Raw genomic sequence first — 27,147 nt, 5'->3', positions numbered from 1 at the left:
GATTAAAAATGATTTTAGACTGACTTTGAGAAGTGGTGCTCAAATAACTAGATCCTATGTTTCATAGAGTCAGAGGTTTACAGCATGAAAACAGGCCCATCAGCCCAATTTATCCATGCTGCTCTTTTTTTTAAATCCCTAAGTTAATCCCAATTGCCTGCATTTGGCCCATATCCCTCTATACCCATATTATCGATATAACTATCTCAATGCTTCTTAAAAGACAAAATTGCACCCGCCTCTACTACTATCTCTGGCAACTTGTTCCAGACACTCATCACTCTGTGTGAAAAAATTGCCCCTCTGGACACTTGTATCTCTCTCCTCTCACCTTAAACCTGTGCCCTCTAGTTTTAGATTCCTACCTTTGGGAAAAGATATTGACTATCTACTTTTTCTATGCCCCTCATTATTTTATAGACCTCTACGCTCCAGAGGAAGAAGTCCCAGTCTATCCAGCCTCTCCTTATAACTCAAACCATCAAACACAAACTCTGTTTCGTTCAACATATATCTTATTTCGGGCTTCCTGTAATAATTAGAATAATTTTTTGATCGTTATGGATATTGTCCAAGCTTATTTTATGCAGATGCATAACAAAAAAATGTTTGTGGCAGCAGTATAGTTGCATGATATTATATCCCCAAGATATTATTGAAACTTTGATTAATTCAGCCTCTTCCTAGCAGTATTCAAATACAAAGGTCAATGTACATATTCAAATTGGTAGTGGACTGTAGTTTATTTGGTTCTTAATATTTTGCAGAATAATATCTTTGTGTGAAATTGCTATGCTAGCTTTCCTTTTATAAAAGTAGGAGTCAGATGCCAACTCTCTTCATTTGCACCTGTTGTTTTTGAGTTTGGCCTTTGTTCAAATAATTTACTAACATCTTGAACTTTGTCTTTCTTTATGATGCCATTTAATTCTCTTAATTAGGCTGCTCCCTTAGTAATTGCTCTAGAGAATTCATGCTTCTATAATTTGCTTTCCAAGAGAGCTATAGGTGATAGATTTTAACAGGAAATACATTTAATAAGATATGAGATGGGAAATGGAGCCTTTTTATACTTGGAGCACTTAATACTCTGTAAAGCATTTGTGTGCCTGACTCAATAAAAGTTGACTGGAGAGAGAAATTTCTTTTACTGTGCCTTATACTAATTTCAGAAGTACACTCCCTCTTGACTCTGATAGGCGAGGGAGGAGATGGCATACCATTGGTCTGTCATTGAACCCAAGTCATAGAATTAAGACTTTATGCTAACCCATTACACCTCTCAAACTTTGACAGTTTGTATAAATATTCATTATGCATGTGTGGCATAGCAGCAAATCCAAACATGATCAGTAGTTGTTGCAAATATATATGCAAGCTCTGCAATTGCCAGATTCGTAGTTTGGGTTTAGAAATGTCAATCCCCTGCTTTTGAAGTTGGAGTCAGCTAATTGTGGGGGGAAAAGAGATACTGGCCTCTGCCAGTACATAAGCTTTGAACTCGACTTGGAGTAATGTTGTCTTTGAAATCTCTTCACATTTTCTATAAAGGTTAGGGACAAGTCATGCTTGGTTAATTTATGCATCAAATGAAAGCAATTCAAATAAAGCTGCAACTGTTGTGAAGCAAACGTCAGATTCTTCTCATGGTGGGACTAGCACATAATCTGTCAACACTGCAGTGTAATATTGAGGACTGCGGTTTCGTTTGCAGTAGCATCCATTTGGAAGGCAAATTAAAATGTGGTCCTGCCGACCTGAAAACTGTGTATTACAAATCCTATTTGGCATTGTACAATCTTGCAAGTTTTCAAACTGTTTAAAAAAAAAAAGCACCATGCATGCCATTTGCTCTAACCTAAAGTTATAAATTTAAATTGGTATTTGGATGCCAGACAGCTGAGCTGTGTACATGCAGGATCAGCAGTCCTTCCAATCTCTTAAGGAAAACGTATAACCATGGTTCAAGATTCCAAGAAGGGAAGCTATGAATTGTTTTAGTAAGACAATTCTTCACCTAGAGTACAGTTATAATGTGGAAGTTGCTAATACAAGGAACATATAAGGTGAAATAGATGCATTTGAAGAAACACTAGATAAGGAAGAAAAGGTTGCTTTCATTGGGCTAAATGAAATAGGGTGGGAGGAGGCTTGTCTGGAATATAAAAACTGGTATTGAACAGTTGGGTAGGATGGGCTCAAACAAAATTAGAAAATGCTGGAAAATCCCAGCAAGTCTGACAGCATCTGTGGAGAGAAAATAGAGCCAACGTTTTGAGGCTGGATGACCCTTCGTTAGAGTGCTCGACAGATGCTGTCTGACCTGCTGAGATTTTCCAGCATTTTCTGTTTTTGTTTCAGATTCCAGCATCCTCTGTATTTTGCTTTTATCTGTGGATAGAACCTAAGAACATAAGAAATAGGAGCAGGAGTAGGCCATCTAGCCCTTCGAGCCTGCCCCGCCATTCAATAAGATCATGGCTGATCTGTCGTGGCTCAGTTCCACATTCCCGCCCTCTCCCCATAACCCTTAATCCCCTCTCTTATCAAAAACCCATCAACCCGCATCTTAAAAATATTTAGCGAGGTAGCCTCCACCACTTCAACGGGCAGAGAATTCCAGAGATTCACCACCCTTTGAGTGAAGAAGTTCCTCCTCAACTCCGTTCTAAACCTCCCCCCCTTTATCTTGAGGCTGTGCCCCCTAGTCCTATTATCCTTTCTGAGCGGGAAGAGTCTCTCCACCTCTATCCTATCCATCCCATTCATCATCTTATATGTCTCAATGAGATCTCCCCTCATTCTTCTAAACTCTAACAAGTACAAGCCTAGTTTATTCAGCCTCTCCTCATAGCTCAACCCCCTCAACTCCGGCATCAGCCTAGTAAACCTCCTCTGCACTCCCTCCAAGGCCAAAATATCCTTGCGTAAGTACGGCGCCCAAAACTGCACGCAGTACTCCAGCTGCGGCCTCACCAATGCTCTATACAGCCGCAGCAAGACCTCCCTACTTTTATATTCAATCCCCCTCACTATGAAGGCCAGCATCCCATTCGCCTTCCTGATCACCTGCAAGCTGGGTTTTTGCGACTCATGCACAAGGACCCCGAGGTCCCTCTGCACCGTCACCTGCTGCAGTTTTTCGCCACGTAAGTGATAATCCTTCCTACCATTATTCCTACCAAAGTGGACCACCTCGCACTTGCCAACATTAAATTCCATTTGCCATTTCCTGGCCCATTCGCCCAGCCTATCTAGATCCTTCTGTAGACTCTCCACACCCTCCGCACAATTTGCCTTTCCTCCAATCTTGGTGTCATCAGCAAATTTCGACACCATACACTCGGTTCCCTCCTCCAGATCATCTATATAAGTGGTAAATAGCTGAGGCCCCAGCACCGACCCCTGAGGCACTCCACTAGTCACCATCCGCCAATCCGAATAGCACCCATTGACCCCCACTCTCTGCCTCCTATTTGACAACCAATCCTCTATCCACGCTAACACTCTACCCCCAACTCCCTGTCCCCTGACCTTCTGCAATAACCTCCTGTGAGGTACCTTGTCAAACGCCTTCTGAAAATCCAGAAAGACCACATCCACCGGCTCTCCTCTATCCACCGCCCTAGACACATCCTCATAGAACTCCAGTAAATTTGTCAGACACGACTTCCCTTTAACGAAACCATGCTGTGTCTGCTCTATCAAGCAATTCCTCTCAAGATGCCTCGCTATTTCCTCCTTGATGACGGATGACGATAGGATGGGCTATTATTGTAAACTAAAACTTAAATGTGTTTGTGCTATCTTGCTCTCTGTCTCACACACTCGCTCCCATCATTTTGCTTTCTGCCACGTGCCACTCGCTCTCAGCCTCTCTTGCTCCCACACACACATTTTCACCCTCTCCCACGCACACTCATTCTCACTCCCTTTTTCTCCCCACTCACACTTCCTCTCACCCTCTGTCTGCCACACACACTCGCTCTCACGCTCTCTCTCTCTCTTCCCACACACTCGCTTTCATTTGCTGGCCTTTCCATCCCTTGAAGGAGCCTCTCCGTCCCCATGTGAGCCTATCAGGAGCAAATGTGGGAGAGGAATGGCCTATGATTTGAAGAGCAGCTCCTTGCAGAATCTTCTACTCTAACTTACCTGTTTGACCAGCAGTTTGAAAGCTGGCTTCGGAAGCCACATAAAGATGTGACTTTATGTGACTTTGGGCAGTATGGTAGCACAGTGGTTAGCATTGTTGCTTCACAGCTCAGGGACCTGAGTTCGATTCCCGGCTTGGGTCACTGTCTGTGTGGAGTTTGCACATTCTCCTTGTGTCTGCATGTTTTTCCTCCGCATGCTCCGGTTTCCTCCCACAGTCCGAAGATGTGCGGGTTAGGTTGGCCATCTAAAATTGCCCCTTAGTGTCCTGAGATATGTGGTTAGAGAGATTAGTGGGTAAAGATGTGGGGGTGGGACCCACATCTTGGTGGGATTGTGGTCAGTGCAGACTCGATGGGCCAAATGACCTCTTTCTGCACTGTAGGGTTTCTATGATTTCTATGAAAGATACTTCAGGAACCAGATGCGACCTGTGGGATACGAGTTGGACAAACCTGTTCTAGAACATTTTTGTGCTACGGAGATCAGAACTGTGCACAATGCTACCAAGCAGTCTAATGGTTTAATCGGAAGAAATTGAGCAAAACTTCTCTGCCTTTCAATACTGTTCCTTTGGAAATGGACCATTGCGCTTCATATGGCCTTATTAATCTGCATTGCCATTTCTGAATTTGTATAGGAGTACATAGAAAGAACATAGAAATCCTACAGTGCAGAAAGAGGCCATTTGGCCCATCAAATCTGCACCAACCACAATCCCACCCAGGCCCTATCCCATATCCCCATATATTTACTTGCTAATCCTCCTAACCTATGCAACTCTGGACACTAAGGGGCAATTTTTAGCATGGCCAATCAACCTAACCCACACATCTGTATGGGGCATTGGTGGGGCCGCAGCTGGAGTACTGTGTGCAGTTTTGGGCGCCGCACCTGCGCAAAGATATTTTGGCCTTGGAGGGAGTGCAGAGGAGGTTTAGGCTGATACCGGAGTTGAGGGGGTTGAGCTATGAGGAGAGGCTGAATAAACTGGGCTTGTACTCGTTAGAGTTTAGAAGAATGAGGGGAGATCTCATTGAGACGTATAAGATGATGAATGGGATGGATAGGATAGAGGTGGAGAGACTCTTCCCGCTCAAAAAAGACAGTAGGACTAGGGGGCACAGCCTCAAGATAAAAGGGGGGCGGTTTAGAACGGAGTTGAGGAGGAACTTCTTCACTCAAAGGGTGGTGTATCTCTGGAATTCTCTGCCCGTTGAAGTGGTGGAGGCTGCCTCGCTAAATATTTTTAAGACGCAGTTGATGGGTTTTTGATAAGAGAGGGGATTAAGGGTTATGGGGAGAGGGCGGGAAAGTGGAACTGAGCAGCGACAGATCAGCCATGATCTTATTGAATGGCGGGGCAGGCTCGAAGGGCTAGATGGCCTACTCCTGCTCCTATTTCTTATGTTCTATGGACTGTGGGAGGAAACCGGAGCACCCACAGGAAACCCACACAGACACGAGGAGAATGTGCAAACCCCACACACTGACCCAAGCTGGGAATTGAAGCCTGGTCCCTAGAGCTGTGAAGTAGCAGTGCTAACCATTGTGCTACTGTGCTGCCTGTGCTACATGCTTGCTCCTTTACCTCATTTACACTGATTTTCCAAGATGTAGGTGTCTTCTAACTCCTCTAAGTGAAATGCACATTAGACTTTTGTATAATGAAGTTCATTTGCCATTTACACTTCCAATCTGAGTTTTTTTAATATGCTGTGTTGTGTTACAATTTTCTTCTGTACAACACATATAATTTTGTTCATAATTACTAAATTTTGCCATAATATTCCAAAAGGTTGAAATAAATTATGTTAGAATTCTAAATAACTGAGGTATTAATCCAACCAGTTGTGCCTACATCTGATATCTTAGGATCAGCTTTAATGGTAGGCTTACCACGATTCACATACTTTGCTGATGCAGGACAGGCTGCAGATGAATAGAAATATAGCCACACTGTCACTTACAAAAAAAATTAGGATTGATTACATCAATTTACATCTTCACAATATCAAGATGACTAAATTGTGATTTTGCCATTGGCAGGAAATTGCAATTGCTGTGATTCCTGAACATGCAAAGAATAACGTCAATATTTCTCTATTATGTAGAGCTCCAAATGGAAATGCACCCTGTGGCAATTCCTGTGTGTGTTACCTTTGTATCCACGGTTTAAAATATTTAAAAAATTTAATCATTTGTATTGATGAAACAGATTGTACCATTACTGTTTTGACGTGTTTGAATATTCATGACCTTAGAAATGAAGTGAATGGTAATTGATCTGTGGCTACTAGTTTGCATTTTGTAATAAATACATGTTTTGATTCCAGTGCTACCAATATTTCTTCCCCGCCGCCCCCCAACACCAAATTTCTGCACTTTGTTCCCATATCTTCCTCCTCCTTAAGAGTCATATTAGCACTCCCTTGTCCTCAATTTCCATGCCCAACCTTCACAGTAAATGGATTATTTTCTACCATCTTCAGCACAATTTCATCTATCACTTCCACTACATTCCAAAGCTTTCTTCCCAGCTCACACTTCAATTACCCCTTGCTCTTCTCAAGGTGTCTTCCATTGCTAGCATAGGAAATTAAACACTTGTCTGTTTGCCTCCTTATATTCCAATGTCCATAGCCCTAAACACTCGTCTTTGGTAGAATGGTGATTTATTTTTCATGTAGTGTATTGTATTCACTATTCAGGATATGCTCTCCTCAGTCATCAGTGAATGACGGAAGAAGTTGTTGACAGTGTGATCAAGTGGCGCTCCCTCACCCTCATTGATGCTTAGCTGGGTTCCAACAGGATCATCCAGCTCCATATATTATTACAGCCTCGGTCCAAGCATGGACAGAAGAGCTGGATTCAAAATGTGAGGTGAGAATGATTGCCCTAGACATTAAAGCATTTGACCAATTGTGAGATCAAGGAACTCTAGCAAAATTGAATTTACTGAGAATCAAGGAAAACTCTCCACTGGTTGGTGTCATACCTAACACACACGGATGTTGAAGGTCCTTGCCCTGCCTCTGCTACATATGTTTTTTCCCATTTCTGATTCAAGGTCATCAACCGGAAAGGTCAACATTGTTTCTGTCTCTCCACGTGTGCTGCCTAACCTGCTGGGTATTTCTTTCAATTTCTATTTTTATTGAATTGTGTGTGTGCTACAGCAGGTCCAGAATTATCTGACTCGCACCAGTTTCCAATCTTTCATGAGAATGGAACGATTACAGTAAACAATGATTGTTTGAACCTGGAATGCAAAATCTTGGCGTTGTTGTTAATATTGCAATGAAAACAGTGGAGAGTTTTTGCATTTTCAAGTAGTGTATCTTTTTTTTTTAAGAAGTATTCCTTTCTGAGTTACAATGCCAGTGCGCAGAGTAGAAAGGGCAAGTCCCGAATCCATCTTCTTGCACTTGCTCCAAAGTCCAAGTTCAAATTGAATTCAACTCATGGTCCCCACAAAAGAGAGATACTAATTCCAAGCAGACAAGAACAGGCATTGCACCTGATCTTGCACTTGATCTTAACCAAAAGGCTGAGGAACCTTTATGTAGAGATGTTAATAGTAGTATATGAGGAACTATTGGGTAGGCAGAGGGAATGAAGGGATCGTACTTCTCCTCCACCCATGAGTTATATTCACTCTTTAGATGTTATATCTTGGCACGATGCATACAATATAAAGCAACTGACATGCAATGCTTGTTAAAATTGGGTTTTCTTAAACCTATCAAATTGTGAGCGCAGAAGCGAGTGATTGTACAATTCTTGTGGTTTCATAAAAGAAAAGCAAAAATTCCTGGAAAATTCAGCAAGCCTGGCGATATCTATGAAGAGAGAATGAGGTCTGTAACCATTTGTCTTGTGATTTCCGGCGGTTCTATCAGCTTTCTAACCATCATCTTCACTTTCTTGCTTTAAGTCAAAATGTCAGGACTGAAGCAAATTTGAAAGTCTGCCAGTATATTTGTGAAACAAGGAGCAGCCTTAACATAATAGGTAACATCCTATGCCCTCAAGGCAAATGTTTACTCCTTTATGTTGTGTATCTCCACATTTTCCGTCACAAATTCCAAACTTTGTTTTGAAATCGGGTCACAGTTCAATTTGTTGTTTGTTCTATTTGAAACTGCAGTAAGGTGACAAGATTCTTTTCAATGGAAATTGCTCTTCAGCCCATTTGATATCCACCAGCTAGAATACTAACTATCAATTCTTCATTACAAAGCCTGGCCTTTTAATGAGCCCAATATCCTGGGTTCATTCATTATTTCTGCCCAGCAGTTCTATTTGTTGATGAGTGTTTTAAAAAAAATACTGCCCTAAATCAGTGAGCAAAGGAATTTATTTGCTACTGGAAAACAGAGGCTTATTGTGATGGGCACGTAGTGATTAGATATTGGAGGATGAGGGCAAAATGAATTCTAGTAGAAAATCCTGGAAATCTTTTTTCTGAAGTGGGAAGGACTTTTGTTATACCATTCATGTTGTCTGATGCCAAAAAATGCAAGGGAAAATGGCCAAACCTAGTTGCCACACCACAAAAATAAATAGATTTTACCTTCGACTGCAGTCTTTAGTTTACCCCTGGATTAATTGCTTGTGAACTCGGGTGAAATGGATATTCCTGTCTTATAGACTCTGCTGCTACACTTCGTAAGTTTGTTTTTACATTAGTATGAGAGGACTGCTCTACTGCTGCCACCACTGCTGGTTTCAAGATTTGAGTAGAAGATTTTCTTTTAGTTCAGTGGAACTGGTTTATACTTCTTTCAGCATGAAAATGGAATAATATGCCACTAAGCAGTCAACATACCTGGCGCTTATCACTGAGTATCAACAAAACTTGCCTGCTGGTGGCCAAGGTTATTTGGACCTGAATTGGCTTGGTGTTTACTACACAAACATTACAACTGTATGGCTGGTATTCTTTTAAAATTGATTATTTTTATTCCAGAGAATATACAAAGTATTTTTATGTGCAAGTACTTAGTAAGTACTTCAACAGCTACACAGAGATATTTAATGTGTATTAAATTGTTACCTTCAATAAGATCTGGATCAGTTCAGTTCTGGGAGCCATGTGTTCTATTAACACAGTCATGAAGGAGATTTGCTTCAATCTGCTAACCATAATACTGGAGAAAATAAATGATCATTCGCCTCATCGGCATCTTCACTTCACAAATCTGATACTTTTCTAGCTGTTTTAAGCAGCATTATTATAAATAATTTTTTAAAACTATTTTAACCACTTCTTTAACCTGGCAGTTCACCATTATGATAGCATTTCCTGTTTCTTGAATTCAAACTTTTCAGCAATGGAAATTCAGTAACATTGGAAGATATTTTGCAGGCTGGTGCTTATGACAGCTCACAGTTTGAAGTAAAAATTGAAAATAATGACAGGGAGAAAGAAAATACAAAGTAAAACTCCAACTCCTCTTTGTTTTACTATATCAGCTTAATTTTTGTGTAACTTGTTCAATAAAAGACAAAGATATCTTTGACCACAAGCCTGTCTTAGCATTGAGGAGATAAACATTTGGCACAGTTTTAAATATCTGGCCTGATTTTTAATTTCTAGATTTTTCTTAAAACAAAAGTTTCCGTGGAGCATTTCTGGACCTGCCCAAAGGCACGGATACTTGAGACAAACTTCAATGTTTCACATACCACAAGTGTAAATGTTTTCTATTGTTTGGCTGAACACACTTCATCTAGAGAAACAAATCAAGTTCTGTGTATTCCTGTGCCATTTTTAGTGAAAACGCAAACTATATTTGCAGTACAAGACAATTGGTTTTGTCCCAAATTGTGTATTAAGGGAAAGAAAGAATAGTGATGGTCCATAAAATTTAAGCAGCATTAAAGTTTATGTGCTATATAAAATCAAATTCCTATCCAAGATAACTGTTGAGCAATTTTAATTCTTTTTCCACTAATGCACTGCTCCCCCATTCCCTCATTAAACCCTTTGTGATTGTCATTAGTAACATTTCAGCTTCTGATTACAAAATTGTGATTTAGGAACATGTAGGGGTTAGAGAATTATGATTAAAAACAAAACTTGCTGGAGATGCAATTGAAGTAGGCAAAATGGCTTTCAAATTATTGGAAATTTAGAAGATTTATAAATTAAAATCTGATTATATCTGAGTGACTAATAAAAATGTGATGAATGTCCCTTTTTCTTCCTTAGGCTGCAGATTTAAGTAAACCTATTGACAAGCGGATATACAAAGGAACACAGCCCACCTGCCATGACTTCAACCATCTAACAGCAACAGCAGAAAGTGTCTCCCTACTTGTGGGCTTCTCTGCAGGACAGGTTCAACTTATAGACCCCGTAAAGAAAGAAACTAGCAAGTTATTTAATGAGGAAGTGAGTATCATATGAGGTCTTGATCTTGTCGTTATGCAGCAGTAGTTAGTTAGCCTATGTTTGCACTTTTTAAAATTATCCATATTTGCTTTTGTCAATTATAAACTGGTCATTGTCCCATATTCAGTAACAATCGCACACTGCAGGCGTAAATGTGGTTCTCAAAAAATGTAATTGCAAAATCAGACTCCCTTTTTACAATTTTCTGACATTATGACGATACAACTCTCCTATTCTGACATGGCACTTAGCACACAGCACCAGGGACTTTGCGTCACTGTCAGTTCGGAGTCTGCTCGTTCTCCCTACGTCTCTGTGGGTTTCCTCTGGGTGCTCCAGTTTCCTCCCAAAGTCCAAAAGACGTGCTGGTTAAGTGCATTGGCTATGCTAAATTCTCCCTCGATCTACTCAAACAGGTGCCGGAGTGTGGTGACTAAGGAATTTTCACAACTCCATTGCAATATTAATGTAAGCCTACTTGTGACACTAATAAAACTATTCCATCTTGCATAATGATATCTGCAAAAATAAATTATTTTTGCATTATTGTCTGTGCGTAATTTAACTTGGCTCCTTGAGGTAAGTGTTCAAAAGCTAAAGAATGGCAGCTAAAAGTTAATATCAAAAACAAGATATGTCAGTATAGGAAACTTACTGAACGATGAGTGTACGTTAACAAAGAATGAAAAGTTGTTGTTTAGAACACTTAATTTCCTTTCAAGCAAATTGGTAATAGTTTTATTTGTCCTAATTAGGCTATTCAAAGACTAAAATCACAAGACACCATACTTTTTAATAGTATATTTGCAAGAATCTTGAGAGGTCAACGTCATCTTTATCGCATACACAGCCTGTGTTCTCTTGCTCATAAGTTAGCTGCATCTCACTGTCATGGATATCTAAAAGCTAAAGAACCCTTCTATGCCTCAGTATTTTTTCAATAATTAATTGGGGTTTCGTTGGATGATTTTGCAAGCTTTTAAAATTACTTACCATAAAAAGATGATTTGCATGTTCAGTCATAGTATGGTCTTATTTTGGTGTATCAATGCTGTCCCTCTCCCAAGGCCAGCAACATATCTTTCCTGAAGTTCGTTTCCTAAAATTGGAAAAATGTTTGCATTTAAGATAGTACAAAAGCAGGGGTGAGGGTTGGGTGGTGGGTGCGAAGGGGAGATCGTGGGGAGAACCAAAGAAGGTCTGTGATAGGATGGAAGGCAGAAAAGATTAAATGACAAAAGGCATATTTTGTGAGGATAAGAAGTGAGAGCAGCACTGTTTGGAGTATAAAGCGTTGAAGGAAAATGAGCTTGTGTTGAGGAACACTAAGCACTGCAAGAAAAGACTCCAGAAAAGATGAAGGTTAGTAGACGGGAAAAAAGGTCAGTCTGGACAACAGTTGAAGTAATGTAGGAAAAAAGGACAAAAGGATAGATTGTTCATAATGGGTAGCGCAATGAAGCGAGATGAGTGTTTTAAAAAGAATGATGAAAGGGATCGAGGAGCTAGTCAGAAAACCTAAAATTAAAAATGAGTTTAGGCCACAGGGAATCTTAAATGTCAAGTATTTATTTTAAAGCATTTCTGCAACAAGCAAATAAGAGCAAATTGAAACACTATTGAATCATCCAAAAGGTTACTCAAAATCAAGTGATCAAGGGATAGCAAATATTCTACAAATTATTTACATCACAAACAGATTATTTGACCCAACAAGACTATAGGTGTTTCTGTCTGCATGAACCGCCTCCTGCCCCTCTTCATCTAACCCCATCAACACATCTTTCTACTACATCTTGTAGTCGCATGTTCCATGTTCTAACCACTCTCTGGGTAAAGTTGTTTTCCTTGATTTCTCCATTGTTTTTATTAGATGACTCATATTTCTATTCTCGTCTGCAAAGGGGAACATTTTTTTAAAGTATACCTAATCAAACCATAATAGCAAGACCTTAATGAAGTTGCCTGTTTGGCTTTCCTTTTACCAGGAAGAACCTGTTTAACCTTCCCTGAAGGGTATAAACCTCTGTGCTTGTTTCATTTCAGTAAATCTTTTTGGCATCTTCTTCAGTGCCTCCATACCTTTTTAGTGGTCTCTGATCACTAAAGTGAAATGACGTTGGCCATAAAATGAATAAACAAAGCATTTTTTCTAAAGGGATAGAATTGAAAAGTTAAAAAGTTATGTTCAACTTGTATAGAAACTTTTAATTCACTGGATGTGGGCATCTTGGATTGAGTGGCTTGTTAGGCCATTTCAGAAAGCATTTCTTTTCTGAAGAATCAACCACATCGCTGTGGATCTGGAGGTACATGTAGGCCAGATCAAGTAAAGATGATAAATTTACTTCCCTAAAAGACATTAGTGAATCAGATGAGATTTTATGACAAATTGACAATGGTTTCATGGTCATCATTAAATTTTTAATTCCAGATTTTTTTTATTGAATTCATATTTATCCACCTGCAGTAGTGGGATTGTATCCAGTTCCTAGATCTCTGGATTACTAGTGCAATGACAATACCACTCTGCCACCACCTCCCCTCCTTAATAGAGTCAGGCCATAGTCACTCTGAAATTTTGATTGTTTTATACAACTTAAACATAACTTCTCAGCTTTACAGTTCTATCCCTTTAGAAATACAGTTCTCTCTAAAACCAACTTAGCTCTCCCACTTCACAGCCTTTTTCCCACATCATTTCTTCCTCTTGAGATAATTCGCTATAGAAAGTCATGATTGAATCTGCTTCCACTGTACTCTCAAGCAGTGCATTTCTGATCCTAACTGCTCACTGTGTAAAAGAAAGTGTTTGTCCCTGTCTACTCCATCGAGACTCATGATTTTGAACACCTCTGTCAAATCTCCTGTCGACCTTCTCTTTTCTAAGGAGAACAACTCCAGCTTCTCCAATCTGTCCATGTAACTGTAGTCCCTCACCTCACAACAATACTTGAAAATATTTTCTACGCCCTCTTTAAAAGCCTTGATGGCCTTCCTAAAGTGTGGTGCAAGGATTGAACATACTACTCCTATTAAGGCCGAACCAGTGTTTTATAAAGGATCACCAATACTTCCTTGTTTTTATCCACTCTGCTTCAATTTATAAAGCTAGGAACCCATATGCCTAATTAACCTTTTCTTAACAGTTGAATTGAAAAATATGGAAGTTATGCTAAACTCGTATTGAATCTTGGGTAGACCATACTTTGACTATTGCATGCAGTTCTGATTGCCATATTACAATAAAAGATGATATAGAGGCACTGCAGGATGCAGAGTTTACAAGGATGATACCAGAAGTGTATGGATGTACATAAAAGGATTGACAGGCTAGGACTCTTTTTTGAGGAAAAGCTAAATAAGCATTTGAGGCGGAAGGGAATAGATGTTTAAAATGGGAAATTTAGGTGCTCCTCACAGTTCACAATACTGCAAGTTTTAAAATTGTGCCCTGCATTTCTAAGTCTAGGTTACTGATATATATCAGGGACTGCAGTGGTTCAAGAAGGTGGTTCATCTTCTCAGGGATGGGCTATAAATGCTGGTCTAACCAGTGATGCTCCCATCCCGTAAATGAATTTAAAACAAAAAAACAATGGTCCTAATTACCAACCCCTGGAGAATTCCACTGTCCAGTCCTGGTCCAAAAAAAAAACAATTCCCTTCTTCTGTTTTCTGTCACTAAGCCAACATTGTGTTCATGCTGCCACTGTTCTTTTAATTCCATGGGCTTCAACTTTGCCGACAAACCTGTAATATGGTATTTATCAAATGCCTTTTGGAAGTTCAAGTACACCACATCAATTACATTATCCTCATCAACCCTATTTGTTACCTCTTCAGAAAGTCTGATCAGAATGCTTTGTTTACTCTTTGTGCCTTATCAATCTGTGTCACTATTTTTAGTGATCTGTGCATCTGTATTTCCAGATCCCTCCATTCCTCTATATTATTTCAAAGTTTATTTAGACATTTGTTTTCCGAGGATTGCATGACTTCCTAATTTTTACTAAAATGTACTAGCTCACGTTAACCTACGTTGTAGTTCACTTGTCAATTACGTACCTGTTTTGCGAGTTTATTACAACCTTTCTTTATTTTGTTACAATGTTTCTCTATATTAACTGCAGCTCTCCAATTTGGTGTCATCCCTAAAATTTGAAATTAAGCTTCCAATTTGTTGATGTAAATAAGGAACAACAGTGGTCCGAGCACTGATCCTTGTGGAGCATCAATTCAGACCTTTTGCAAACCTGAGGAGCTGCATTTAAACACTTTTTGTAGCCAGCTTACTATCTGATACCTAGCTCCTGACTAAATTAATTCTCCTGTGTTCACCTAGGGAGACTTTAGGCAGTCTCACGCTATCAGTAGTTAAGCAAAGGAGGTAGTAACATAAATGGAAATTTCTAATGAGGTAGTGGGACACTGGAACTGTTGAAATTAAAGGAAGATGAGGTTTAGGCCTTGATGGATTTCATGAGGATGCCTAAAGTAGCCAACAAAATTGATTATATCAATGCAACTATCATTCTGCATCAATTCCAAAAAGGAATGTTGTCCTGAAAGAGCAATTTGTAAAAGGGAATGATGGGCGTTATTGACATTAGGAATTCTCTAGATGTGATTGCAGAACGTTTGGAACAGTGCTACACAAGTACATTCACAAGGAAAAGGCTTGAAGCGGATGGAAAATTACTAAACCAGGAAAGCTAAAATTTGCTATAATGGAGCTATGTTATTATGACAAGAGATCACTCACTAAGCCCCAGAAGAAAACTGTTGCAGTGGATACAAATGATTAGAAGCAAAGCTGTTAACTAAGTCTGCAGATGATACCAGACTGTTTCCAAAGTGATTGCAACACTAAATTGAAAGAAGTAAATTGTTATTTCACCTGTGAGGAATGTTTGGGATGTTGATTCGTGTAAAGGGAGGTGGCAGAAGCATAGATAGGTGTTACATCTTCTGCACTTGTATGGGAAGGTGCTGTGGAAAGGGAAAGGCTGTACTGGGAGATGATTAAAGACTGGCCAGTGCCAGAAGCCTTGAAGCTGAGGGGAGGAAATGATGTGTTCGGCAGTGGAATCAAATGTAGCCAGACCTGCTGAGTATTTTCAGCATTTTTTGCTTTTATTTCAAAACAAAAGCAGAATTTTTTTTGCTGTATCTTACTCTTGTAAAATTTGGGAGATTAGGGAGAGTGAGAATTCTGTGCAAAGGGGATGGAGATGTTTCTTTTTCTTCCAGCATTTGTATTTGTTGGTACCTGTTGGCTTGAGGCAGTAAGTATTTAAAAGTTTGTTTCAATAGCTTTGTGCAAGTCAGTATGTAAAAAAAAAAATTTAAAAGGCAAACTATAAAGTACATAATACAAACTAATAGATATATATGTGTGTATATAAAGCTAGACTAAGATTTGGCAGAGCAGTGTGTGTGACTGGACTGCAATATGTGCAGATTTGTCAGTGAGATTGCCTCAAGTTAACATGCTTAGTGTCTTCATCTCAGATCTCCCCAGTTGAGTCATTGAGCTGGATGTGGATTGCAGATACTTCCAACATGTTAAGTGAGACAAGTATCTAAACAGTTTGCTTCAGACTTTGGTCACACGTTCTAGAAACGTTTAGGTTCAGAGCAGAATCGGTATGTCTGATAATGTGCAGCGAAATGGGAACTCGTGGGATAGAATACAAGGATCAGCAGAAAATATACCTGCTCATTTTGAGGAAAAGAAGAGATAGCTAGAATTTGAGCTGTGGCAATCTGGAGCACGAAGAGAGAAAATACAATATGTTAATTGCAAGGAATTCAGTAATTAGGAGATGTATAGCATTCTTTTAAGCAAGATCAATGCCCACATGATAAGTTTCCTAGCTGGTGCCACATCTCAGGACATGAAAGCATATTGAAGAGGGAAGGGTGAATTCAGTTGTTGAGACCCATGTTGTGACTAACAACATAATGACAAGTAAACAAGAGGTCATGTTTTGGTGAACTTATGAATGTACAAATTTGGAACAGGAGTAGACCCCTCAGCCTTTTGAACCTTCTCCGCCATTCAGTAAGAATGAACAGATTGGGCATGTATCCACTGGAGTTTAGAAGAATGAGAAATTATCTTATTGGAACATAAAAGACTAATGGGACCTGACATTCTTGATGCCAAGAGGATGTCAGAAATACTGATATTCTCTGTTTGAGACCAGAACTCTTCACTCACCTGATGAAGGGGCAAACCCCGAAAGCTTGTGGGTTTACTATCAAGTAAACTGGCTGGATTTTAACCTGGTGTTGTGAGACTTCTTATTGTGTTTACCCCAGTCCAACCCGGCATCTCCACATCGTAAGAGATACTGAACCAGGGGACACAATTTAAAAATAGATGGACTTCTGTTTAGGATGGAAATGAGAATATTTTTTCTTTCAGAAGCTCATTAGTATGTAGAATTCTCTCCACACAGAGCATTAGAGACAGGGTCATTGAGTATTTTTAACGCTGATTAAGATAGACTCTTGATTAGCAAGGCAGTCAATGGTTATAGAGGAAAGATGAGAAAGAGTTGAGGTTATTAAATGGTGGAGCAGGCATGAAGGACTGGACGATTTGTAGAGTTGAAATTCCCTAGAATTCTCGAAGGTTCGGGGTGATTTTACTGCATTTTCAATATAAGAATAACAAATTGGATAGGTAGAAAGTACTTCCACCATTGAACTTGTTAACCTGAGATTTTAGATTTTGTCATGGTATTAAAGGATATGGAGGCAAAGACTGGTATATGGAAATAAGTCACAGATCATCCATGATTTTATTCAATAGCAAAGTAGTTTTGAGAGGGCAAATTCCCCATTCCTATTCTTAGTTCTGGAACAACCTCAAATATAAGACATAAAGGTTTACGTTTAGAATAGGGAAAATGCACAGTTAGTTCATATTAAACTGTTCGGCTGGTGGGAAAAAAATGGAATGGATCACCCTAGGAGGGAGATAATGTGGTAAAGAAAATTGAGGTTTAACAGTTACTTGTACAAATGAGTTATTGAGGTATTAGTTTTGGCACCAGTAGAAGATGATTGCATTGCCTTTTCTGGCCCTGTATTTCCCTGTGTACCTATGATTATGCTAATTTTTGTAACTTAGACTCACTACTGTTGCAGAATTTCATGAGCAAAGTTCCAACTTCTAAAAGGGTAAGACCAGTTTATCACGTGGCTCATCACCCCTCTTCACCAGACATGGATTTTACAATGGCAATTTGTTTTGGATCAAGACAAGCAATATGAAGATGAACCAGAGCATAGCTACCAAATATTTTGGACAATTTTTTTTAAGACCAAGTGTGGTTTCATGACACTTCTTTTGAAGCTTTGAATTTTTCAGAGTTGTTTCTAGTTATTTCTTGGATGGTACATTTTGGAACACTAGTACTAAAACATTGTGCCCAACCTAGTTTTTCAATGTTGGCTAGGTTATTTTGAATGCTAGCATAACTCTGCAACTCTGATTTGGTTCTCTGCTATACCCTTGTATAAGAAAGATGACAGATTTTGGCTTGGATATAAAATGTCCCTCTTCTCTTAATGATACCTTATATTCATATTGATTATTTCCATCTCCCCAGAAGTGAACATAAGAACATAAGAAATGGGAGCAGGAGTAGGCCATCTAGCCCTTCGAGCCTGCCCCACCATTCAATAAGATCATGGCTGATCTGAAGTGGATCAGTTCCACTTTCTCGCTTTCTCCCCATAACCCTTAATTCCTCTGTCTATCAAAAACCTATCTACCCGTGACTTAAATATATTTAGTGAGGTAGCCTCCACCACTTCAACAGGCAGAGAATTTCAGAGATTCACCACCCTTTGAGTGAAGAAGTTCCTCCTCAACTCTGATCTAAACTGCTCCCCCCCCCCCACCCCCCCTTATCTTAAGGCTGTGTCCTCTAGTCTTGCTATCGTTTCTAAGTGGGAAGAATCTCTCTACCTCTACCCTATCCATCCCCTTTATTATCTTATACGTCTCTACAAGATCCCCCCTCAGCCTTCTAAACTCCAACGAGTACAGACCTAGTCTATTTAGTCTCTCTTCATAGTCCAACCCCCTCATCTCCGGTATCAGCATAGTGAACCTCCCCTGCATTCCCTCCAAGGCCAGTATATCCTTCCGCAAGTGTGGCCACCAAAACTGCACACAGTATTCCAGTTGCGGCCTCACCAGTACCCTGTACAATTGCAGCAAGACCTCCCTACCTTTTATATTCTATCCCCCTCGCTATAAAGGCCAACATTCCATTCGCCTTCTTGATCACCTGCTGCACCTACAGACTGAGTTTTTGCGACTTGTGCACAAGGACCCCCAGGTCCCTCTGCACTGTAGCATGCTGCAGTTTTTCGCCTTTTAAATAATAATTCCTCCTACTATTTCTGCCAAAGTGGATAACCTCCCACTTGCTAACATTATACTCCATCAGCCAGGTCCTCGCCCACTCACTCAGCCTATCCAGATCTCTCTGCAGACTTTCCACACCCTCCACACAATTTGCTTTTCTACTCATCTTCGTGTCATCAGCAAATTTCATCACCCTACACTCAGCCCCCTCCTCCAGATCATCGATATAAACGGTAAATAGTTGAGGCCCCAGCACCGATCCCTGCGGCACTCCATTAGTCACCAACCGCCACTCAGAATAGCACCCATTGATACCAACGCTGTTTCCTATTAGACAGCCAATCCTGTATCCATGCTAACACCTTACCCCCAACTCCGTGCACCCTAACCTCTGTAGCAACTTTTTATGAGGCACCTTATCAAACGCCTTTTGGAAATCTAAAAACACCACATCCACTGGTTCCCCTGTCTACTGCACTAGTCACATCCTCATAGAAATCCAATAAATTCGTCAAATACGACTTCCCCTTAACGAATCTGTGCTGCGTCTGCTCAATCAAAGCATCGAGTGCAATCCTTTTGGATTGCAAAGGAGTGCAATTTTGACTGCTACCTAGATGAATCATCCAATTGCATAATTAATTGTACTCTTTCAATTCACCAGTGCGGCCATATCATTCCAAGCCATTGGATCATCTTCATTGTATTGCCTGGAACTATCTTAAATGTATAATCTTGCTTTCAGGGTCTTTTTTTAAAAATCCTGCTAGGAATTCATAATAGGAAAAACATATATGCAGGTATAAAACTACAACTTCTTCTGTTAGGAAGTTAACAGATGAAATCTGTAACAGCAAAGTATTAAGGTAGAGATGAAAATGTTGCTTGTTCTCTGCATCAACAAGGCATTAAGTATCCTCAAGCCACTTTGTGAAAGTACAGGATATCGTATGATTGTACAAGTTGAGGATGTTTGCCCACCCACACAAATACAGAAAAGAGCTATTCAAGGCCTGCTTCTCCATTCACCCATTACTTATAACAGAAGGGTAGTAATGGAAGATTCATGTATCCCGTTGGAGCTATATTTGAGGAAAAGGAAATTTTCCCAGTTGACCTGAAATTATGTTCCTTAATGTCAAAGTAAAGTTCATTAGTCACAAGTAAGGCTTATATTAACACTACAATTAAGTTACTGTGAAATTCCCTTAATGTCAGGAACATATTGACTTCTGAAGCATAATTTAATGTATGATATGGAAAGGTAACAGATTTTCATTTTCCTTTCAATGTTTGAGAAATCAGCTGAATACTTGGCATCATCTAAATTTGTGATGGCAGATTGAAAGCCTCTGCAAAACTTTTTTTTTCATGCTCAGTGAATGCCTATGGATTTATTATGTTAAAACTTTAATTGATCGGGAGATGGAAATAATTCATTCAACTGCTGTTGGAATTGTACAGTTGGAATGTTATGCTTTCATCAGGAAAAAAAAATTAAAGCAATTTAGTTGGATGCAGAGAGATTAAACCACGATAAAGTGGAAGGTTAAGAGGAGACTTTATAGAGGCATTCAAAATCATGAGGGATCTGGACAATATTTAGGGAGGAACTTTCCCATTGGTGGAAGAGAACCATAGAGCACCAATTTAAAGTAATTGGTAAAAGAACCAGAGGCAATGTGAAGAAAAGCTTTTCTATGCAACAAGCGATTAGGATCTGTAATGCACTGCCTGAGAACAAGGTGAAGGCAGATTCAGTTGTGACTTCCAAAAGGGATATTAGATAATTACCTGATGAGAGAAGATTTGCAGGTCTGCATGGAAAAGGTATGAGAATGGGACTAGCCGAGTTGATGGACCAAATGATCCCCTGTTACACTGTAACCATTCTATGATTCTTAAATATGCTTTAAAATAATTAAGAATAGTGGAATACTGAAGGCAGTGGTCTGCATTTTGCTGTGACTGATGAAGGAACAGCTTTTGTCCTTCATCCTTTGTACAGTTGCTCACAGACTTTTAGTGAGCTTGTGTGGAGTCTTTACTCAACTATGCTGGTTTAGATTTCACTCACTGGGAATTTATAGCACCTGTGAACAGGGAAAGCAGCGCAGAGGCTTGTCAACTAGTCAGATTAAAGAATTCTCACTGAGATATGCAGACACAATAATTGTTTTAAAATAAAAACTTTGACATGCAAATTGTATTTAAATTATTGCATCATGACGTGAAATAAGATTGAGACATAGAGATGGAATTAAGTGAAAGACATAAAGAACAGAAAAACTATTTAAATATTGCAACTTTTTTTTCTGAGGGAATGAGACTCCACACTTCTAAAATTACTTTTTCAGGATCAACAAGGTTATTCAGTTATTCTTTGCTATATTTTTTAACATTTCAGTTGCTCCTGATTGAGCAAGCCCTAGCCCTTTCATCATGTTTAGTGTGAAAATAGTGGATAATTAGCCTTAATTCACACCATGAACTCTTATCAATTACATTGGGAAAGACTTTGAAAGAACAGGGTTATCACTCAGTCACTTTCGGATTTCCACACTTAATCATGCATATATGAATGCTGGAGGCTGCAATCAGTTTTGTCCAGTAATAGTAGGAAGTGCTCTTGGCCTCACCAATATTAATACAGCAAAATCTAGGCTGTAGCACAAGTCGCCTAGGGAGTGTGCCATGTATGAGATGGAAGACTATTGACTAGACATGGGCCAAATAGTTTTTTTGTCTGACTTGTTACTCCTAAATTGGATTGTTAACTTGAAGACATTGTGATCTGAAGTTACACTATTATGTTGCTTTGATGTCCCATTCACTCGTTAAAACATGATGCAGTGACTATCTGTATATGCAATTTGATTTATAAAAGATCAAAATGACTAACTCAACAGGCATTATTGTGATATATATTTTTGATCATTTAGATCTTTTTTATTCAACATTCAATAGTATATGGCTCATTATTTTAGTTATCAAAATAACATTGTCATTGTTTTGTAGTAGGCTAATACGTTTTTAATACAACTTTAATTGTCTCTAAAGAAAATTTTAATGTATTTTGTTTTAACCTTGTTAGCTGTTTATCCATTATGTGGTTCAATGCACTTTGAATGATATTGTACAGAAGTACTAATTGATTTGTATTTTTCCTCAACAGAGGTTAATAGACAAGTCACGAGTAACCTGTGTAAAATGGGTGCCTGGTTCAGAAAGCCTGTTTTTAGTATCTCATTCCAGTGGCAATATGTACTTGTATAATGTGGAACATTCTTGTGGTACCACAGCACCACATTATCAGCCACTGAAACAAGGAGACAATTATGCAGTTCACACCTGCAAAAGCAAATCTACAAGAAACCCTTTACTCAAATGGACAGTTGGCGAGGGGGCCCTAAATGAGTTTGCATTCTCTCCTGATGGGAAGTACCTTGCTTGTGTAAGTCAGGATGGATTTCTCCGTGTGTTTAATTTTGATTCGGTGGAGTTGCATGGTACAATGAAAAGTTACTTTGGAGGACTGCTGTGTGTGTGTTGGAGTCCAGATGGAAAATACATTGTGACAGGTGGAGAGGACGATCTGGTGACCGTGTGGTCTTTTATAGACTGTCGTGTAATAGCCAGGGGACATGGACATAAGTCATGGGTCAGCGTTGTTGCATTTGATCCTTATACCACTAGTGTAGAAGAAAATGATCCTATGGAATTCAGTGGGAGTGATGAGGACTTCCAAGACCAAATACACTTTGGCAGAGATCGAGCAAATAGTACTCAATCTAGGTTGTCAAAAAGGAATTCTACAGACAGTCGCCCTGTAAGTGTCACGTATAGGTTTGGCTCTGTTGGTCAAGACACGCAGCTCTGTTTATGGGATCTGACAGAAGACATTCTATTCCCTCATCAACCTCTTTCACGTGCTCGGACACACACAAATGTGATGAATGCCACAAGCCCATCAGCTGGAAATGTTGCAACCAGCACTGGAAGCAATGGTAACAGCAGCATCACAACACCTAGCAACTCCTTACCTCCTCCTCTTCCTCGATCGAATAGCCTTCCACATTCAGCAGTTACAAATGTCAATAACAAAAGCAGTGTCATGGATGGCGCAATTGCTTCTGGAGTCAGTAAATTTGCAACCTTATCACTACACGACCGCAAGGAAAGACACCATGAGAAGGATCACAAACGAAACCACAGCATGGGTCACATTTCCAGCAAAAGCAGCGACAAACTAAACCTAGTCACCAAAACTAAAATGGACTCAGCTAAGACTCTGGGAACTTCTCTCTGCCCTAGAATGGATGATGTGCCCTTGTTAGAGCCTCTTATCTGTAAAAAGATAGCACATGAAAGGCTGACTGTGTTAATATTTCTTGAAGACTGTATAGTCACTGCCTGTCAAGAGGGATTTATTTGCACATGGGCAAGGCCTGGTAAAGTGGTAAGTCTGAGCTCTTAGACCTAAGTTATAAAAAAAAATCTAAGTTCAGTCAATTCCTCTTTGGAGCAAATAAATTATTTTCAAAAAGCTGCTTTTTGACCAAAATCATGATTTCCTTTTCACAGCCACTGTTAAGTCCAAATATTGATAGATACTAATTGTTCTGCAGCGACTTGCTCTTAAAGCAATGCTAAAATCACTGACGTAATACTAATGAACCATGAGATGTAGTAAATATATTTTTTTAAATTACAAAATGAGAAGGTGTAATCTCTTTCGCCAGGCCTGCCATTTCAGGTCCATATTGTGGAGGGATTACAACATAATTTCCAGAAAAGATTTGACCACCTTTAATTAACATTAGGGTGGTCTGTCAGAATTATTGTATCCCATTTGATTTATTTCCCTTCACAAATAGAATTTGTGATTAGGGTATATTTCCCTTTCACTAATATAAAGTATCAAAATGGTTGTATGTGTGTGTGTATATATATATATTTATAGATGTGTATATATACATATGTATGTGAATATAGAGATATATATCTCTGTATATGAAAAGCATCATTTATAAAAGGATAATTTTTTTCTAATGAAGATTAAGTGCTTCTTTAAATGGAGTAATGTGTATAATGTCTTTAAACATGGGGTATATTTATCATGTCCTGTATTAACTACTACTGTACATCTCTGTAAAAAGTTGTGCATGTTTTCATGATCTGGTGTGTACCAGAACAGTCCACAATTTTTACAGTGGAATTCAGTGAGATGTCAATTTCTTTAATTCACAGTTTGGACAAGGAGACCAGTGAATACTGCTAGTGTATATTAAATGAATGTATGCTGTATATAAATGCTGTTGTTTCAGTTTTTCTGACTGTGGTAACACAATTTCATTTACAATAAGTGTCGTCACATCTAAAAATGAAAGCTTTTGAATCAAAAAACAAGCTCAATACAATCATTAACACTAGTCTTTTGGGCACATTTTTTAAGAAGTACATTTTATTTGTTTTGAAATCTTTGTATTGCTGTACATAAAGTGAGAAGAATATACTTGGCAAAATTATTTCTCTTTTAAAAGGTAAATATTTCAGATTTATTTTTCCTGTAACTCAAAATAGAATTATGACTTTGCACCGTTTCAATTTTATTTGTGTTGGAAGCATGCTGGCAATCAACAATTCTCCAATTTAAGTAAATTCAGTAACAAACAATTAAATAAATGTTGAGATAGATTTACGGTCTAGTGCTTTTCATAGAAATCTTAATTGTCAATAATTTAACTGTTTATGTTCACTAATAAATAAAATGGCACAATGGATAAATTTAGAGAAAATTATGAAAACTTATACAATTTGAACAGATATTAAATCAAAATCTGAATTCTTTAAAACTGATTTTCCAAAGAACTTACACGATCCGAGTCATTACTACAAAGCCTATGAAATACCCAGTATGTGTCATCCCCAATTTGTTGTCGACAAGTGTTTTCTGATGCTGTGAATTTTGGTGGGTGAACAAGTGTCAGCAGTATTGATTGTTTAATTGTATGTTTTTGCTTTATGCACTGTTTTCACTATTTGTTCTTAAACAACAGTTACTTCAGGTTTTTGTAACATTACTTTCAGACTGAAAATATTTGTTTCTTAAAAACAAAACTGGAATTTTTACCTATTCTTCTTTGACCTTGCCATCTACGTTGATTGTTGAGTTACCATCATCACGATATCATGACCCATTTTATTTTCTAAGGTTTTTCACAAAGTCGAGACGAGAAACTAGTTCCTATTGTTTTTGATTGTGTTATATTGCAATATGTTTGTAATTTGTAACTGAATTCATGAAAATACTGCAAGAATTTCTTAGTTTTTTTTATCATGCAATCATGCAATGTAGCACCAGTGATCTGTTATAACACAAAACAGTCGGGCTGTACCAATCTACATTTAACATTTCTCATCATTTCATGGATTAACAAGAACATTGAATTCAACAAACTATTTATAGGTGATGCATATATTATGTATGCAAATATAAAGTTGTCTGAAATATACATATTTAAATGTTTAATCTAGTTTCAAAGTAAATGCGAAGCTTGCATTTTATGAAATCATTTCAGTTTCCTAAATTGATTATTCTAGGTGAACAGTCAGTTTTTAGGCAGTAACCTAATTGCATCCATAAGCAATTTGCATGCAAGACCAAACAAGTAAAATTTGATACCATTACCAATCCATCCTTGTTTCTTTCACTTGAAAAAAGGCATCTTAATAGATCGTCATTTGCTGTAGCAAGGTATCAAATGGTGTCTGTCTTTACTTAGAACGGCTCGTTTAATTTGTAGGATATTTTAATCCGCAAGCTGCTAGAGTGTGAGCTGATAATGTTGCGATGAAGAAAACTGGGCATTTGTAACCTGAGTGAACAAGACAAGCAACTACATATCTAATGGATCAGACTGAAGCATTGTGAAATTAACAACACAAAGACAGAATAGAAAGTGTAAATTAGATTCTGAATTCCACCTCAATCAGGTACAGAAATATCAAGAGAGACTGGATTAAGGAAAAGGTGTTTGAAAAAACAAGTTTTATATTTTTGTATTTTAATATTCCTATCAATTCAAACCTGAAGTAATGAGACACCACATTTGCAATAGTTAATTTTAAGTGCTAGAGAAGTGGTTTAGCAGTAATTGACACTTGTCACATTGTCAAAAGTATATGTGGACAGAAATGAACAAATATTTATGTTCTGTGATAAATTTAGTATATATCTCCTACTCAAGTACTGCAATGTTTTGCTGCTCAGTGCATTTCAATAGGGAAGCAAACAGCGAAATGCCATTTTTATGAAGTTAACAGTGAACAGGTTTGAGTTGGACAGCAACTTTTGCATTTCCATGTATCTATCTGCACCTGAGGTTGCTGAGGCATATGTGCTTACATAATGCAGAGCACCACAGATCTGTTGTTCTGGCAGGAATTGATAACCCAGTGTCTCAAATGGTGAATTTCAATGGACGCTCTTACTTGCCGTCAGATTGTCCTAAGTACGCCCCATGCAGGGGTCATAGGTAGTTTCAGTTTTAAAAGTAGGTGCTATTGTCAGCGTTCTTCTTTTCAAGGAGGCTTTCAATAGGCCAGTGGTAAACAACATCAGCAGTGATTGCAGAAGAGATGACAGCCCCACTAAAGGTTGCCACCTTTTATTGAGGCAAGACAGAAACCGTTCTCTTCACTAGGAGACTGGAAATTGTTTACATAACTGGCTGTGAATATCCATTTTGAATACAACACTAAAATGTTGGATGCTATGTGTTTTGGATTGTCAATTACAGTTAAAGGAAGTAAAATACTGCATAGTTTAATAAACTTTTTGGAGGCGTGCTAAAGCTCAGATATTGTAATCTTGACAGAAGAAGTGGGCTTTAGTCCATCATAAAACAAGTGACCATCATTGAGAAGAAATCAAAACAAGTCTTGATCTCTTTTGAAATGCTGGAACTCTGATTTCATGATTTGCCTCTCAATTGACAAGTGTAATTGGGACTAACAAATTTAGTAGTGCTGTGCACCTTCTGCTAAATTATGCATTTAATTTCCCCTAAAACTTTGCTGCATCATCAGACATGGTTTTGCCACCTTAAAAGAAGTGGCGGTATTCTTTTTAATAATGGTCTAAAGTACCTGAACAAACTCCTTCTTAGCTGCACATAATTCTAATTTTCAAGTA

The 27,147-nt window shown here is 38.6% G+C and overlaps 1 protein-coding gene across 3 annotated transcripts in view; it reads left to right on the top strand.

Annotated features, from left to right (window-relative positions):
- wdr20a (WD repeat domain 20a) overlaps window positions 1-27,147 on the top strand; it is a 61,174-nt gene that overhangs the window by 26,498 nt on the left and 7,529 nt on the right. Inside the window, exons 1-3 of one of the 3 annotated variants that reach the window (XM_080202494.1) lie at window positions 6,966-7,041; window positions 10,376-10,558; window positions 22,126-23,409. In XM_080202494.1, coding sequence (XP_080058620.1) covers window positions 22,213-23,409 — 1,197 coding nt within the window. In that variant the 5' untranslated portion in view covers window positions 6,966-7,041; window positions 10,376-10,558; window positions 22,126-22,212. Of the gene's footprint in view, window positions 1-6,866; window positions 7,042-10,375; window positions 10,559-22,125; window positions 23,410-27,147 lie in introns of those variants that run through there. The other 2 variants (XM_080202493.1, XM_080202495.1) reach the window with 2 other exon arrangements.

This window comes from Carcharhinus amblyrhynchos, chromosome 14 (assembly GCF_965287045.1).
Source record: "Carcharhinus amblyrhynchos chromosome 14, sCarAmb.v2.hapA, whole genome shotgun sequence".
Taxonomy (NCBI): domain Eukaryota; kingdom Metazoa; phylum Chordata; class Chondrichthyes; order Carcharhiniformes; family Carcharhinidae; genus Carcharhinus; species Carcharhinus amblyrhynchos.
This window is presented reverse-complemented; position numbering and strand designations above follow the sequence as displayed.